Below are 17,717 nucleotides of genomic sequence, written 5' to 3' on the forward strand. Positions count from 1 at the left end.
CAACACACATTGGCTTCTGTTGATTGCTTGGTGCTGGTATAAATCCATATTTTAGACACTATATACTATACTGTATACACTTTTTTGTTTGGCCTGCTTCTGCTAGTTTTACTATGGATTAGCAACCATTGTCAATTAGTAAGTCCAATCTCAACCTTTTTAGACAGTCCAACCTCAAGCACTGTGACCAATAAAGGGGTAAGTTATGACATCATAATAGCTCAGGCCAAAACCAACTGTCTGCTTGAAGTTACATAAAATGGGGCAGTGATATGTTGGTTGGGCTGTGGACCAGAGAAATGTGGGCAAGACCATTCAAAAGGGCAGATTCTGAATTTTGCCTGATTGAATGCCATACCCAAAAGCACAGGAACTGTGTTTCTGCATGGTTACAGAATGGGAATGTATGGGATTTGTACTAGCTAACAGCATAATGCAGTAGTGAACAGCAATAATGCCCAGAAAGAACAATCTCTTCAGTCCAGATTTCTCATGATATGCCAAATACAAATACATTGCTTTTCAACAATTGTTACGTGCTTTGTACAAAGTCTATGAGAATGCTGGGATAGCAAGAGATGAGGTGATTACATGATCATTGTAATTAATTATAAGGCACCAAAGATCACATGCTTATAATAAATAATTCAGTTCTCAAATTAAGCTTGTAATCCCTCAGCTGTCCCCCTAACTACTGGGTGAATCCCCACTGCCCCCTTAGAAGCTCCAAAATGCCTCAAGTGGGGTGATAAAACCCACTTTGGGAACCATGTCTTACATGATACATCGATCTCTACACTAACTGACCCATTACTCTAGTTCCTGTTCTCCTGCCAAACTATTTTAAATCCTTCCCAACAACTCTTGCAAATCTGCTGCAAAGTTGTTGGTCCTCAATAATCCATCCCTGAAAGAGATCCCAAGGATTCACAAACCTGAGACCCTGACTCTTGCACAAATTTTTCACACACAAATTAATCTGCTAATTCATCCTATTCTTACCCTCCCCAGTTATCTTTTCCTTGAAATTACATGTTACTTTGTTATGTCTCTCCACTCGCTGTGAAATGGGGACATCTCTTATTAGGGAGAGAGAGCCTGTGGTATGTCGAATACTGGGTGAACGAGTAGTCTTTGGGGTACTGCAAGTCTGTGTCTTTATTGATGCTTTGCTGCATGTTTGAGTGCTTGGTGGGGGGTGTCAATGCTTTTTGCTGGTGGGGGAGGGGGTCATTGATTTGCTGCTGTTTATGCGCGGGATGGGGAGTGGGGGGCTTTAGGGTTCTAACATTTAACTGTTGTTCATTCTTTTGGACACTCCTCTGTTTTTGTGGATGTTTGCGAAGAAGAAAAATTTCAGGATGAATTTTGTATACCTTTCTCTGACATTAAATGTACCTATTGAAACCTATTGAAGGAGTGTTTCAGTTCGTAAAAACCTAGCTATTATTGAGGATTTTCCTCTCTTTGCCATTTTCTTTGGCACTTACATTTCATTTTAAATAATATTTCACTTTATTCCAACATTTACAAATCATTTTATATTAATATAAATATTTGGACTTTGTACTCTGCTCAGCAAGTTTTCAGTCATATGATCTGCTGAAAAGTCACAATATCTTGATGATTCACCCATGTTACAGATCCGCTGAAGACCATGTCATACTGAAAATCTACTGTAATAAATATAAGCAATTTCTTAAAATTTTAATAGAAAGCTGTAAACAGAATTCTCCTTCATTGCAGAGCACTGAATATTGGAATTGTCTAATTCCTTAAAATGATACATTGGACAATAATGTTGTAAAATTAAACAGAAATCTCAACCCAATAAGTTGATGTATAATAACCATTCATAAATTTATGGAGAAATTCATATGACTATTTAAGACATCCATTCATTTACTTCCGAGATGTAATTCTGAGACCATTGACTCTAACATTACTATCAAGTCTACTATCCAGTTTACTGTCATAAAAAGTCTAACATGAACTGCAGTAAGAGGTAGATGTATTATATTTCTTTGTTTTTTGAATGATCAATATTTTAACAGACCATGTTCTTGACAAGATCTTTCAATAAGTTCACTTAAATGAAAGCTCAAATAATAATTTAAAATAAATAGATTTTAATGCTTAGATACATAAAACATAAACAATTTTAATTTTGCATAGAGTTTCTGAACATTTGTTACCAGTCTTGGGAGAACTACCATAGAGAATTAATAGAGTGATGTGGAACTTGAAAATATATGTTCAAATTGTTCTAAGTATAAAAAGTGCTGGAAACTTCGATTAGGTCAGTCAGTGGAAACAGAAGCAGAGTTAACACTTCAGGATTCCCATCAATCAGCGAATTTGAATCTGAGCAAGGATGCTCGAACGAAGGATCTCTGACTTGAAATGTCATCTCCAGCATTCAGATTTCAGCATCTGTAATTTTACTTTGATTTTAAAATTGGCTTAACTGTGTTAGTAATTAGATCAGTTGTTGGTATTTTAAAATGTACAAACGCGAAGCTCAGATATCCAAATGACGTCCATTGCGTTTGATTTTTCAGTTAAACATCCTCATGGTTAGAGTTTTGCTTGAATGAAGACAACTGTGAGCACAGTGGTGGCCAGTTAGGAAAGGCCTAGGATACCAATTTAATCCATGATAGCAAAAACTAATCTTCTTTCCCTACTTTCAAAAGTTCAACACCCCTGCATGGATATTAAGTTAAGTTTTTGTTCACTCTGAAACAGACTTTGCCAATCAGTTATGAGATTCATAATTTAGAAATGGTATTTTATGAAGTCTGACTCCTAAGGATGATCAAATTTGTTGCAGGCCCTTGGCCTAAGTTATTGTGCTGACTTGTATAAACCTACTCCACAATAAAACTAACTCTTCCCTGCCGCATCGCCCATAATCCTCCATTTTTTTCTTACAGCTATGTGTCTATCTAAGACTGTGTTAAACGTCATTGTTGTATCAGCCTCTACTACCACCCTGGAATCCACCACTCTCAGTACAAACCTACATCTGACATCTCTCCTAAACAATCCTCACTCACCTTGAATGCATATGCTATGGTATTGGCCACTGCCACCCTGGGGGGGGAAAGCGCTGACTGTCCACTATATCTGTGCTCCTCATAAACATATAGACTTGTAATATGTACATATATGTATGTGTGTGTGTATATATATATATATATGTGTGTATGTGTGTGTGTGTGTGTGTGTGTGTGTGTGTGTGTGTGTGTGTGGGTGTGTGTGTGTGTATGTGTGTGTGTGTGTGTGTGTATGTGTGTGTGTATATATATATATACATACATATAAATATATGTAATTATATACTTACTGTGATGTATTGGAATGTCCTGCTGCCGTATAACAATATATTTCATGACATATGCCAGTGATTTTAAACCTGATTCTGAATCTGCACCCTCACTAAAGCTTCCATATCCTTCCTATAATGAGGCAACCAGAATTGAACACCGTGCTCCAAGTGTGGTCCAACCAGAGTTTTATAGGGCTGCAGCATTACTCAGCCCCCCGAAGAATAAAGGATAACAAGAAGTATGCCTTCTTATCCACACTGTCTACTTGTACAGTATATTGACAAGATGAAAGATCTCTGGTAATTTTAATAATGTTCAGGATCCCACGCTCTTTACTGTAACATGATACTGTGGTGACCTACTTTCCAGCACACCCGAGCCGGTTCACAAGATGGCGCACGCCGGCAGAGAGGCTGGCCCCAAAAAGGGCGCCAGGCCTTCTTCACCGGCAAGGGGAAAAGCCCACATGCGGGAAGGGACTGTGAATATGCACCCCCTATAGCATTCCCGCTATACTGGTGACCCCGACAGTCCAAGCGATATTTGGACCAAAGGTGAATGACGCCGCATCTGTTCATGCAGTTTCGTTAAAACTACCAAGCTTCTGGACACTGCAACCTCACCTATGGTTCCAACAAGCAGAAGCCCAATTCCACATTCGGCAGATAACCTCAAATTCCACAGGTTACTACTACATGGTGAGCTCCCTCAACCAGGAGATAGCTGCCCATGTTGATGAGTTCAAACAGTCGCCCCCAGAGGACGGCAAATACACAGAATTCAAAGCCCTGCTCATAAGGACTTTTGGACTCTCATGGTGCGAGCGAGCTGCCCGTTTACTGCACCTGGATGGTTTGGGAGACAGGCCACTGTCGACGTTAATGAACGAGATGCTGGCCCTGGCTGAAGGACACAAGCCCTGCCTCATGTTTGAGCAGGCTGAGCAGCTGCCCGAGGACATACGTCTGCTGCTGTCCGACGTGGATTTCAGTGACCTCCAGAAGGTGGTGGCCGAGGCAGATGTGCTGTGGAAAACCAAGAAGGTGAGTGGGGCGTCTGTCGCACAGATCACCAAGCCACGCGCCCAACAGCAGTCCGGACCAGGCCCGGCAGCTGAGCCCACCAAACCCAGAGGCAGGAGTGCAGAGGCCAACGAACAATGGTGCTTCTACCACCAGCGGTGGGGCACCTAAGACCACCACTGTAGCCCACCCTGCAACTTCCCGGGAAATGCCAGGGCCAGCCACCGCTGATGGCTACAGCAGCTGGCCAGCATGATAGCCTCCTGTATGTCTGGGACAAATAGTCGGGTCACTGCTTTTTTGGTCGACACCAGAGCTGAGATCAGCATCTTACCTCTGACGAGTTACGACACCTGCAACAGAGGACCGACCCTGAGGGCCACAAATGGCAGCACAATATGAACCTACAGCACCCGTACAGTGTGGCTACAGTTCAGTTCCAGCCGGTTCATGTGGGACTTGACACTGACTGCCGTGGCCCAATCACTCCTGGGGGCGGATTTTTTGCAAGCTCACAGCATGCTGGTTGACCTGCAAGGGAAGAGACTAGGCCACGCCAAGACTTTTCAAATATTCTCCCTGGGTGAAGCCAAGTTGCCAGCCCCTCACCTGGACTCTATCACGCTGTCAGACAAAGAATTCATCAGAGTCCTGGTGGACTTCCCATCAGTTTTGGCACCGCAGTTCACGGCAGCCATGCCCAGACATGGAGTACAGCACCACATCCCGACCCAGGGACCACCCCTCTGCGCCCGTGCTCGAAGGCTTCCCCCAGACAAGCTCCGACTGGCGAAGGAGGAGTTCAAGAGGATGGAGGAATTAGGGATCATATGGCAGTTGGACAGCCCATGGGCCTCCCCCTGCACATGGTGCCCAAAGCGACAGGGGGCTGGAGACCATGCAGCGACTACCGCAGACTGAACGAGGCTAAGACACCGGACCGCTCCCCTGTGCCGCACATTCAGGACTTTGCAGCAAACCTGAAAGGCGCAAGGATCTTTTCCAAGGTAGACCTCATCCAGGGATACCATCAAATCCCGATGCACCCGGACGACATCCCCAAAACAGCATTCATCACTCTGTTTGGCCTTTTCGAATTCCTCCGAATGCCGTTTGGCCTAAAGCATGCCGCACAAACATTCCAGTGGCTCATGAACGTGGTGGGATGTGACCTGGACTTTGCATTCATCTATTTGGATGACATCCTCATAGCCAGCAGCAGTCGTCAGGAGCATCTGTCCCACCTCTGTTAACTCTACGCCCAACTGAGTGAGTACGGCCTAACAATCAACCCGGCCAAATGCCAGTTCGGACTCGACACCATCAACTTCCTGGGCCACAGGATTACTAAGAACAGGGCAACCCCTCTGCCCGCCAAGGTAGACACGGTCCGCCACTTCCCCCGACCCAACACATTCAAAGGCCTGCAGGAATTTGTGGGTATGGTGAATTTCTACCACCGCTTCCTCCCCTCAGCAGCCCAAATCATGCACCACCTGTTCATCCTGATGTCGAGTAAGGGCAAGGACATTACCTGGGACGAGGAGTCCGCCACCGCTTTCGTTAAAACCAAAGAAGCCTTGGCAAACAGGGCGATGCTAGTGCACCCCAGAACAGACGTCCCTACCGCCCTCACAGTGGATGCATCCAACACAGCAGTCGGTGGAGTGCTATTAACAACTCATCGAGGGTCGCTGGCAACCCCTGACGTTCTTCAGCAAACACCTACGACCACCCAAGCTCAAACACAGTGCTTCCGACCAGGAGCTGTTGGCACTATACCTGGCAATCCTGCATTTCAAGTACTTCTTGGAAGGTAGGCCCTTCACCGAGTTCACGGACCACAAACCACTTACCTTTGCGTTAACAAAGGTGTCCGATCCCTGGTCGTCCCACCAGCTGTGACATCTGTCCTACATCTTCAAATACACGACGGACATCCAGCATGTCTTGGGAAAGGACAACGTTGTGGCGGACGAACAATCCAGACCTACCATCCAGGCCCTGTCCCAGGGGGTAGACTATGAAGCACTGGCGGAGACGAAACAGGCTGGCGATGAGATCCCTAGTTACAGGACTGCAGTCCCTGGTTTGCAGCTGCAAGACCCCCGTAGGCCCAGGTGAGAGGACCCTACTGTATGACTTGGCTACCGGCCAACCCCGCCCCATCGTCCCGACAGCCTGGCGGCGGCGAGTTTTCAACTCTATTCACAACTTAGCGCACCCCTCCATCAGGACAACCATCCGGATGGTCTCCAACAGGGTAATTTGGCACAGACTCCGCAAGCAGGTCAGTGAATGGGCCAAAACGTGCACGCAATGCCAAACAGCCAAGGTGCAGCGGCACACCAAAGCCCTACTGCAACAGTTCCACCCCACCCTCCGGCGTTTTGACCACACTCATGTGGATATCGTGGGGCCCCTGCCAGTGTCATGAGGAGTGCGGCACCTCCTGACTATCGTGGACCGGTTCACAAGATGGCCAGAGGCGGTCCTGCTTACCGACACCACCTTTGAATCCCGCGCCCGAGCACTAATCGCAACCTGGGTATCTTGCTTTGGTGTACCGGCCCACATTACCTCCGACAGAGGTGCCCAGTTCACCTCCAGCCTGTGGTCAGCTATGGCCAGCCTTTTGGGAACACAGCTGCACCACACAACTGCCTACCACCCACAGTCGAACGGACTAGTGGAGCGTTTCCACTGTCACCTGAAGTCGGCTCTCATGGCCTGCCTGAAAGGACCTAACTGGGCAGACGAATTTCCCTGGGTCCTGCTCGGAATCCGCATTGCACCCAAAGAGGATCTGCACACCTCGTCGGCCAAATTGGTGTACGGCGCACTCCTGGTCGTCCCTGGAGAGTTCACACCAGCCCCAAGGGGGCAAGAGGAAGAACCCGCAGCAGTCCTGGACAGACTACGTGAGAGGCTTGGTGACCTGGGCCCCGTACCCACTTCACAGTATGGGCAGAGCCCGCCCTGCATACCCAAAGGCCTGCAGAACTGTAAGTTTGTCTTTGTATGCCAGGGCGAGCATCGGGCACCGCTACAGCGGCCCTGCGAGGGGCTGTTTAAGGTGATCAGAAACAACAGGTCCACATTCGTGCTGGACATCGGGGGGGGGGGGGGGGGGAAATGGAGGTTTTCACAGTGGACCGACTCAAACCGGCCCACGTGGACTTGGTGCAGCCGGTCGGAGCTCAGGCACCGCGGCACAGAGGCAGACCTCCCAAACAGAGACCGACTCAGACTGTGGACATTGGGGGGTGTATCGCCGGTTCTGGGGGAGGGGGGTTATGTTGTGACCCTCTTTCCAGTGCACTCGAACCGGCTCACAAAATGGCGTGCGCCAGCAGAGAGGCCGGCCGCAAAAAGGGTGCCAGGCTTTCTTCACCAGCAAGGAGAAAAGCCCGCGCACAGGAAGGGACTGTGAATATGCGCCCACTATAGCATTCCTGCCCGGGGAGGGCAGAAATGGGAAGGCTTAAAAGCGAGGCCGCGAAGTTTGAATAAAGCTTTTACGCAACTGCAACTCACAGTCTGCGTGTCATTATTCCAGCGCTGTGTGTAGCACACCACTACAATACAGCCTCTTGCAAAGATGAGTTTTTCCCCTAAACCTTATCTGCAATTTACCCTGTTATTCTTATTCAGCAGCATTTTGAAATGTTGTCCTTTTTTCACAAGTTCCTTTCATAAATGTTTGATCAACCATGTTTTTTTAATTGATTACTATTCCAATATTATGCAAAATCAAGCCCTTTCACACTAGGCCTCAAGAGACTTGCCCAACCATGATAATAGCCCTAAATTTTGGGGTACGCTCCTAAAGGCCTTGATGTTAGAGCCATCCCTTACACATTTCTCCAGTCTCCAGATCACTTCCTGCCCAAGATGTGGAACCTGTATACAACCATCAGGTTGACAGTTCCACCTACATCACTCTCCCACAGGAGCACGCTCCTCCATCCCTCCCACCCCTCCCAGCATCAGGACTTCAATCTCCAGATCTTCCTTTCCAATACCACTTTCCTCTCCCCACCATCCACAAGGGTCTAATCTTTTTTTTTCATGCAGAAAGTTAGGTTGCCACTCATTATGACCATGGTAGCTTTCTTCCAAACCCCTTCAGAATATCCTAAATTACTTGTTTCCACAAAACTAGTAAGCAGTCTCAGTGAAGCATTGATTATTATGGTTGGGTTGTGGTTCTCTGATCTTGGCAATTTACTTGCAAACAATTCATCACCATATGAGGAGATGTTGTCAGTGCGCCATTGAATGTGGCGTGCCCTCCAAATGCTTGGTCTTTGTATATTTTTCAATCAGCTGTTGGATGTCCTTTCTGAAACTCAGTTGTGATATGGAGAGGAAACCTCATCGCTGATTGGCTGCTTGGCAAACTTCATGTCTTGTGGTCTGGAATTCTGCCGGCATCGGCTCATAAATAGGATCGAGGTTTATACGTTTGTTCACAGAATTGTTTGCGGAAACCAACGCTTCTAGGAACTCTCTTGCTTGCCGCATTTTCACTTGCACTCAAGTTACACATCTTCCAAATTGAATGTGTAAATCAGGAAACTTAAAAAGATGAGATGCTAACCAGTAAGTGCCTGTAGCTATTGTGCAATGACCTAGGGCAGGTCATCCTTGCATTTTCTGTTTCCATTACTGGGGAGTCAAGCCTATGACTTTTACGCAAACATCCTCTGTTGGATGTTTGAAGGGAATATAATCCTCACATGACCAAAGTACAGTAGTGCTCATCAGAATTTTATTCATCTCCTTTTTCACCATATTTCAACTTGAAATTTATAGAGAGGGCTAATTTTTCACTGCATTCTACACTATATGGAATCATTGGAATAATTCCAGTGTTCACCTCCCACCAGCCCTAGTACATCTCCCTTGCACACTGGAACTCACTCCACGCTAACTTCTCACCCACACTAACAAATTCTCTGCGGGTATAACTGATATGTTGGCTCTTTGAAATTTTAATGAGTATGAAAGAAATTCTTCTCTAACACTGGGAACTGTGTATTCAACTATTATATGCCTGGGGTTCAAAGAACTCCACAACTATTGGGAATTGGGTAAAATATTACAAAAAAAAGTCCTTTATTTCAGTTTAGCTACACATGCTGAATGTTCTGCAGTCACACACTTAGTGATAGGAATACTTAGTTAGCATATAGAAAACAGGTGAATATATATTACACAGAAGTTCATTCTATTCCTATGTGCATATGTAATGGATTTCTTTGATGGAATCTGAATTGATCAGTGCAAATTCATCCTAGGGAGATATGATTGCCTTCATTATGAATTGCAAATTCAGTTTGAAACAGAATAATACCATTTTACAGAACTGATGGAGGTCATTTGACACATTATTTCTGTGTTAGATCTCTGAGAAAGCTAAATTTACATTCTCTACTAGTTCTGCGAATCATTTTAAGTGAAAAAAAAATTCTTCACCTATTTTACCCTGTTTCTTCACAAAAGTTTCAATTTTACCTTCACTTCTCATTTGTTTGGTGATGACTTTGAGTTAAAGATTCCAGCACACAACTTTCTAACCTGTTGCAAAAATGTTACCTGGAATTACCTTCACAAAACTTTTCAATATTTTCAACATTTCCACTATATACCTTGAGGTCAAATTCGGGTGATGGATAATGCTGTGTTTAATGACAACTTTAAACATTCAGCTGGGACAGCAACAAGCTCTCCAACAATCCTGCTAGACCATGCAACACAGATCTCCTCAAAATAAAATCCAATGGTTATGTACCATTTCCATATTCACCTTTTCTAAACAGGCAGGTCAGGTTCAGGCTCAGATTCATTTACTTATCACATGCACTCAAACGTGTTGTTGTGTTAAGCAACAAACACGAACTAAGGAGGTGCTGTGTGCTGTCCTTGAGCATCGCCACACATTCTGGTGCCAACATAGCATGCTTAGCGTGCTCACAGAATAGCACAACAACAGTAACGAAACAACCAAAGCAAAACAAGCCCTATTCTTCCCTCCAACCCACCCAAAGACCTCCAACTCAGGACAGGCTGCCTCTGGCCCCTAGTCCCATGTAGACTTGTGGACTTGCAGACATCAGGTTGACTTTAAACTATTGTTTTCAGTAATGCTGTCTTGTGGATTCCTGTCCACCGGGAAGGGTGCAATTTCAGTATTGAAATATGCTCGTAGTCACTAGCATTAGGTGCATGCCATAATATTGTCTAATATTACATTATAATCTCTCTTTCCTGAGGTCCTTGCGTTTGAGTGATCCTTCTCCCTTGGTACCGCCGGTGGATAATAACAGAACAAGATTTAATTGATGCGGACTGTAGATTTGGACTCTAATTCAGTTCTATTTCTAGTTCTGGTTCTGGTCACTCTTCTCTTGTTACGACTTTTGAGCAAGTTTCAAATCAGCGCAGATAATGAACATTGAGCTGAACTGTACTGAAATGTATTTTTTGTGCTTTATATTCTGTGTTTTCACTCTTTTTTTTGTTGCTGTCTGCATGGTTTTTTTTTGCGAGTGCAGGGGAGGGGTGTTCGAAGTTTATCTTTGTTAGGGCTGGTTCCATGGTTCTTTGTTTCATGACTGTGGGAAAGATGAATTTCAGATTTGTATATTGCATACATACTTGATAATAAATTGACTTTGAACTTTGAATTGAACACCTTCCAAAACATGGTCCCATTATTTCCAACAGAATTGACTTTCAGAAGTGTGTTTATATATACATACAACACCAGGCATTAAATAGGTGTGATTCATGCTCAATTTTTAACTCGAAACTTACTTTAGAATGGTTGAATGATACCACAGAGCGAATTTGGGTTTAAAAACAAATTGTGAAAAAATACCCTTCAGGATATTTGAGAACAGAGAACAAAGTTAGGGTGCAGACAGCAGAAATTATGCAATGGAATATAAAGGCTTACCCAATGGTTGTCTTAGTTTATGATAGACATGTACAACTCCACCGTTCTCCAGCTTTGCTAGTGTTTCGATGTCCGTGCCATTGAATCTGTTTATTTTTGTGATGCTTACTTTGTACTTGGCAGTGAAATTATCCAAGTTGATGGCATAAATGAAGTTTTCAAACACTGTCAAACTGTAAAGATGTCGAACCTGCAAGTAAAATATAGCTTAGTTTTAACATCTGTTGTCGGTGGATAATTTATTGCATAACAGCCCACCGTCATTCATCCATTTTGTATGACCATTACCATTTCAAAGATTAAGCTGAAATAGCTGAGCAACAAATGGGTGGGTTATAAAATTCATGTAATACAGATTATTTCAATCCAACCAATGCAACTCTACTATTAAAATCGGTTTGTAGGAACAACTATCAAAAAGCAAAGTAATATATGAAGCAGAACATTTTTATTGAACAGATGTTTCATATTAGAACCCAGATATATTTTTTCAAACATAATTACTTTCTCTTCATCACTTTTTTTTGAGAAATGTATGGCTAATTTCTAGAGTGAAACTTAAAACTGTTGGAAAGCTTTGTCAGAAATGCAGAATTGACCAATAATCTGTTGCCAACAAAAACAAACTGTACTATTCCAACAAGTGCATCTACTGGAGAACAGAATTCATTAATTTACTTACCTTCTGTGAGAGGCAGTTATTTTTTTTTACCATTGATGCATCCTTTTTATTATACCCCCAGCCCCTCCAAATGGCCCTTTGCTCCTCCAATTTATTCTCTCTCATTTTTCTTTAATCCATTTGACTCTTAACTTACAGAAAGAAGCAACATGCAGGTGTCAATTAAATGTAGAGCACAACTTTGGGACATGGGAGAAAACTTATGCAGTAAAAGTGAGAAATCCACATATATGCCACCAAAAATCAGGACTGACCCTGGATCGATGGAGTTGTGAGCGGAGGCATTGGCCTAATCCTCTTCCTAGGCCTCAGGCTCTTATGGTTATTAACAGCATTTTCTACTTAACATGGGTTTTCTGACAGCTATTGAAACATTTTCCATAGAACTCTATCTTCAAAAGGTGTTTCAATAATTAACATTAATTCTTCGTGTGCAAAATAATTCATGAAGTGCATAAAAACTGCAGGAGCAGGATGTGCTACTATCAAATAAAATTGATGGCCATCCTGTACCTCATCCATCCATGTTCAATGAAATGAAGCATGTGCTTGGAAAACCACCTTGAGTGACAATGGTCTAAAACACTACTCCTGTGCAGTCCTGCAAAGAATAATTCACAAACTCCTGTGGATAGCAAAAAGGAATGGAATCCATCAACAATGGAATACCTGGCCATGTGCTCAGAGTCTGTGCAGGGCAGTTGGCCCCATAAGCTTCAAGATCGCCACCATCGTGCCAGTGCAGAAGCATTCCACTGCCACGGGCCTGAATGATTTCCGCCCAGTTGCACTCACCCCCGTCATTGCAAAGTGCTTTGAGAGACTGGTTCAATCACATCTAAAATCCTGTCTGCCCACTACCCTTGACCCCCATCAATTTGTTTATCGCACTAACAGGTCAACAGAGGATGCCATCTCCACGGCACTTCACTCTGCCCTGACCCATCCGGACAGCCCCATTTCTTATGTCAGAATGCTGCTCTTTGACTTTAGTTTAGCATTCAACACTGTGATCCCCTCCAAGCTGATCGCCAAACTTCACCAGCTTGTTATCAGCTCATCCCTCTGAAATTGGACCTTGGACTTTCTGACTATCAGACCCCAATCTGTTAAGTTTGACAACCTCTCCTCCTCCATTCTCACCCTGAACACTGGCATGCATAAAGGCTGTATGCTGAGCCCTCTTCTGTATTCCCTTTTCATCTATGACTGTGTTCCTGTACATGGTTCTAACTCCATAATCAAGTTCGCAGATGGCACCATGGTGGTTGGCCTGATCAAAAGAGATGATGAGATGACCTACAGGGATGAGGTCCAGCATCTGGCCGTGTGGTGTGCCGACAACAACCTGGCCCTTAACACCCAGAAAACCAAGGAGATCATTGTGGACTTCAGGCGTACTGGGAGCCACACTCATGTCCCCACCTACATCAACGGAGCTGTAGTGGAGTGTGTATCAAGCTTCAAATTCCTTGGTGTCCACATTTCCAAGGATCTCACCTGGTCCCTGAACTCCTCCATCTTGATCAAAAAGGCGCAATAGCACCTTTATATCCTGCAGAGCACCTCTGTCCCAGGATACTGACAGACTTTTACCGCTGTACCGTTGAGAGCATACTCACCACTGCATCTCAGGGTGGTATGGCAATTGAACCATATCAGACTGTAAAGCACTCCAGCGTGTGGTGAAAACTGCCCAGCAGATTATTAGCACCCAATTGTCCACCATTGAGAACATCTACCATAAACACTGCCTGGGCAGGGCGAAAAGCATTATCAAGGACACATCTCACCCTAACCATGGAATTTTTACTCTCCTCCCATCCGGTAGGTGCTAGAGGAGCCCCCGCTCCTGCACCAGCAGGCTCAGGAAGAGCTTCTTCCCTGAGGCTGTGACTCTGCTGAACCTCACATCACAGCGCTAAGCAGTATTGCACCCATATTGGACTGTCTCCGTACTTTTATATTTGTGTGCTGTAGTACTTACTTTTTATTTGCAGTTATGTTGTAAATAATACTATTCTTTTGCACTTCTGGTTAGATGCTAATTGCATTTCTGTGGTTTTGTATCTGTACTCAGCACAATGACAATAAAGCTGAATCTAATCTAATCTAATCTAATCTAATCTAATCAATTAACCAGAAAATCTTTTTCCTCTCCTCCTTTATGATATGAATAGTGGGCCTACTGTAGCACTGACCCCTCACACAAGGTCTAACACAAAACAGAAATCCTAAATATATTCATAATTCGGTTCTGTGAGTCGCTTTCAGCTGTAGGAACAAGTCTTAAAAAATGTTGATAAAGTACTTTCCGCATATATTTTGGAATAATTCTACAAATTTTATGAATTTCCTGTGACAGTTTTATCGGTACAACTTTGAATCTGGATTGCTGGAAGCAGCGAAGTATGAAGTCTTAAATCACAACTCATGTTGGTTTGTGCATGCTCTCCTCAGATATACAGATTGTTACAAGGTGGGATTTATGGATTTTGTTTTTTTTTAGATTACTGGGATTTGCATTACTCTAAGAGATGTCAGTGAATCAACTTAAACACAAAATAACCCAGACTTGAAAATAAATGCTCCTTTTCTCAGAATGCACGATGTCAGTTGAGCTGATGTACAAAAACACATCCACCATCTAGTTTTTTATTATATCTCTGCATCAGATGTGACATATTACCAATAATTTCAACCTAATTTATGTTTAGCAATGCACCTGGGTTACAGACCTGAGCACTTAGAGCAGTCATATCTCATTAGTAAAACCAACCTACTTGCACTGTTGATAGTCTTGGTGACATGAGAAGAAAATGAAATGATTGCAACAAAAAATAACCGGGAATCTTTTTCAATAAATCTTTGCTTCGTGGCAGAAAGAGAAAGGGAGCTGTGTGAAAAAAAAATATAAGTGCATTTGAGCACGTATCGGTTTTTTCTAAGGTTTGCTTAGTGCTCTGTGAAAAAGAAAACACAAGTGCAGACTTGAAAGGATGCAACAAAAAGTTCAAAACGTTCAAATTGGGTAAACAGCAGCCATGAGATAACAGGAAATGAAAACAGTAGGGTGTACACTCACCCCAGTGAGCTGGCTCCATCTCTGCTCTTTTCCTCATTACAAATTTCTCATATATCCCCTTATCATTTATTTTCCTAGCCTCCTTCAAAATAAACCGTTCTTTTATTAAACCATTAAATTTATACTAGGGAAGCTTTGCAGGAGCTCTGTGGCACAATCTGTAACCCCAAAGTCACTCCCCCAGTGATATCTTCATTGCTGCTGGTGACTTCAGTCATGCCAACTTAAAAACAGTCCTGCCAAAATTCAACCAGCATGTCAACTTCACAACCAGAGGACAGAATATATTCTCTCAAGGCTGCACCCCACTCTCATCTTGGATTCTCAGACTACAGAGCCGTTTTGCTAATCCCTGTAGTCAGGTCACTGGTGAAACGTACCAAACCATTTCACAGGGAGATGAGGACCTGGTCACAATTTGCCACCTCAGTGCTGAAGGACTGTTTCTATAGCATGGACCGGAGCATATTCAGGGAGGCAGCTACCTATGATCATCACATCAACATTGATGAATATCCGGGATCAGTGACTGGCTACATAGGAAAGAGCACTGAGCACATTACTGTGAATAAACACTACACTGCCGGGACAAACCAGAAACCATGGCTGACTGCAGAGGTTCATGCATTGTTTAGGGACCTGAGGACAGGATGACTAAGAACAGCAAGTGCCACGCTTTCTCGTGCCAGGAAGACTAGGCGTGAATAGACTTGGAAAATCCAAGACACCTTTGTGAGACCAGGGACCTGAGGCGCATGTGGCAAGGTGAACAATTCATAATGGAATAAAAGTATGCCTGCGTATCAACAACAGCGATGCCTCCCTTTCTGATAGGCTGAATGCTTTCTGTGCATGGTTTTACCAATTGAATGCTTGTGACATCGAGGAAAGCCCCCTCTGTTCCTGAGGAACAGGCACCTTGGCTGGTCGCAGCTTAAGTGAGGAGGACCCTTTCCAGGATAAGCCCATGCACAGCTCAGGGCCAGACAACATACCTCGTCAGATGCTAAGAGACTGTGTGGCCCAGCTAACAGAGGTCTTAATGAATATCTTTAATATCTCTCTGAAATAGAATTGGTGACTTCAAAGCAGAACAATCATTCCAGTGCCCAAAAGAGCGATGATAAATGGCCTAAATGATTACTGCCCAGCGGCACTGACTTCAACAATCATGAAGTGCTTTGAGCGGCTGGTAATGGACCTTTCAAGCTACATTGGACCCTTTCCTGTTCAACTACTGCTCAAACAGGTCCACTGCTGATAGCATAGCCTCAGCTCTCCACTCTGGCCGGCCCCACCTAGAAAATGATGCCTCATATGCCAAGATGTTGTTCATCAACTTCAGCCTGGCATTTACCAAGATCATCACTCACATGCTGGTGGGTAAACTGTCCTCATTGAGAGAAAATATCCCTCTCTGTAACTGGATCTTGACAGAAATACCCTAATCAGTCCGAGCTGGCGGCAACACCTCAAGCTCATCGTGCTGGGCAGTACGACATGCTGGTACTCTCCAGGGTTGTGTGCTCAGTTCATTGTTGTTCATGCTGCTGAATCGCAACTGCACCACCATTTTCAGTTCGAACTGCATCATCAAGTTCACTGATGGTACAGCAGTGGCTGACCTCATCAGCAACAACAATGAGTTAGCATACGGAGAGGAGGTGGAGAGGCTTGACAAATGGGTCAAGAACAACAACCTAGGCCTCAACGTGGTCAAGACAAAAGAAATGATTGTGGACATCAGGAAGTCACAGGTCGACCACTCTCCATTGTTCATCAATGGCATTGCCATAGCGAGAGTGAAGAGCACAAAGTTCTGAGGCATACACAAAACAGACCCACGGCACCTCCTCACTTGTCAAGGAGATGCAGCAGCATTGACACTTTCTGAGGAGAGTGAGGTATGCAAGTTTTCCTCTCCATTCTAGCAACTTTCTACAGTAGCACCTCTGAAAATCTCCTGCTTGGCTACATCATTGAGTTGTACAGAAGCGTAAGGCATCAGACTGCAAGACCCTACAGAGAACACCGAAAAGTGCCGAGAGGATCACTGGAGACTCCCTCTCTCCTATTTGTGAAATTTACTGAGAGTGTTGTAGACAAAGGGCCCAAAGCTTTGTTGAGGATCCCTACCACTCATCCCACAATCTCTTTGACCCCCTACTGTCAGAAAGGAGGTACAGAAGCATCAGGACTAGGACTGCCAGACAGTGGTAACAACTTTTTCCCCTCAAGCCATTTGACTAATGAATAACCTGCCACCACAGAGGTCTCATCACTAGGGCAGCAAGCTGTTTACTGTAGTTTACTGGTGCTATGCTTTACTACTTGCATTCTGAATTACATTTTATTAGCTTAGTTATGGTCTAATATTTTGGTTTATTTGATGAGTTTGATATTTGTTTTTGGAGTACACCATGGACTGGAGGAATGTTGTTTCATTTGGTTGTACAGTATATAAGACCATAAGACTGTATGACATACGAGCAGAATTAGGTCCTTTGGCCTGTCGAGTCTTCTCTACCTTTCAATCATGGCTGATCCTTTTTTCCCCTCCTCAGCCCTGCTCCCCAGCATTCCCCCCCATAACCTTTGATGCCATGTCCAATCAAGAACGTGTCCCCATTTT

The 17,717-nt window shown here is 44.1% G+C and overlaps 1 protein-coding gene across 1 annotated transcript in view; it reads right to left on the reverse strand.

Moving 5' to 3' along the window:
* LOC132394768 (low-density lipoprotein receptor-related protein 1-like) overlaps positions 1-17,717 on the reverse strand; it is a 1,611,265-nt gene that overhangs the window by 919,571 nt on the left and 673,977 nt on the right. Inside the window, exon 9 of the mRNA XM_059971176.1 lies at positions 11,319-11,508. Within this exon, the coding sequence (XP_059827159.1) occupies positions 11,319-11,508 (190 nt within the window). The remainder of the gene's footprint in view (positions 1-11,318; positions 11,509-17,717) is intronic.

The sequence above is a fragment of the Hypanus sabinus genome, chromosome 5 (genome assembly GCF_030144855.1).
Source record: "Hypanus sabinus isolate sHypSab1 chromosome 5, sHypSab1.hap1, whole genome shotgun sequence".
NCBI lineage: Eukaryota > Metazoa > Chordata > Chondrichthyes > Myliobatiformes > Dasyatidae > Hypanus > Hypanus sabinus.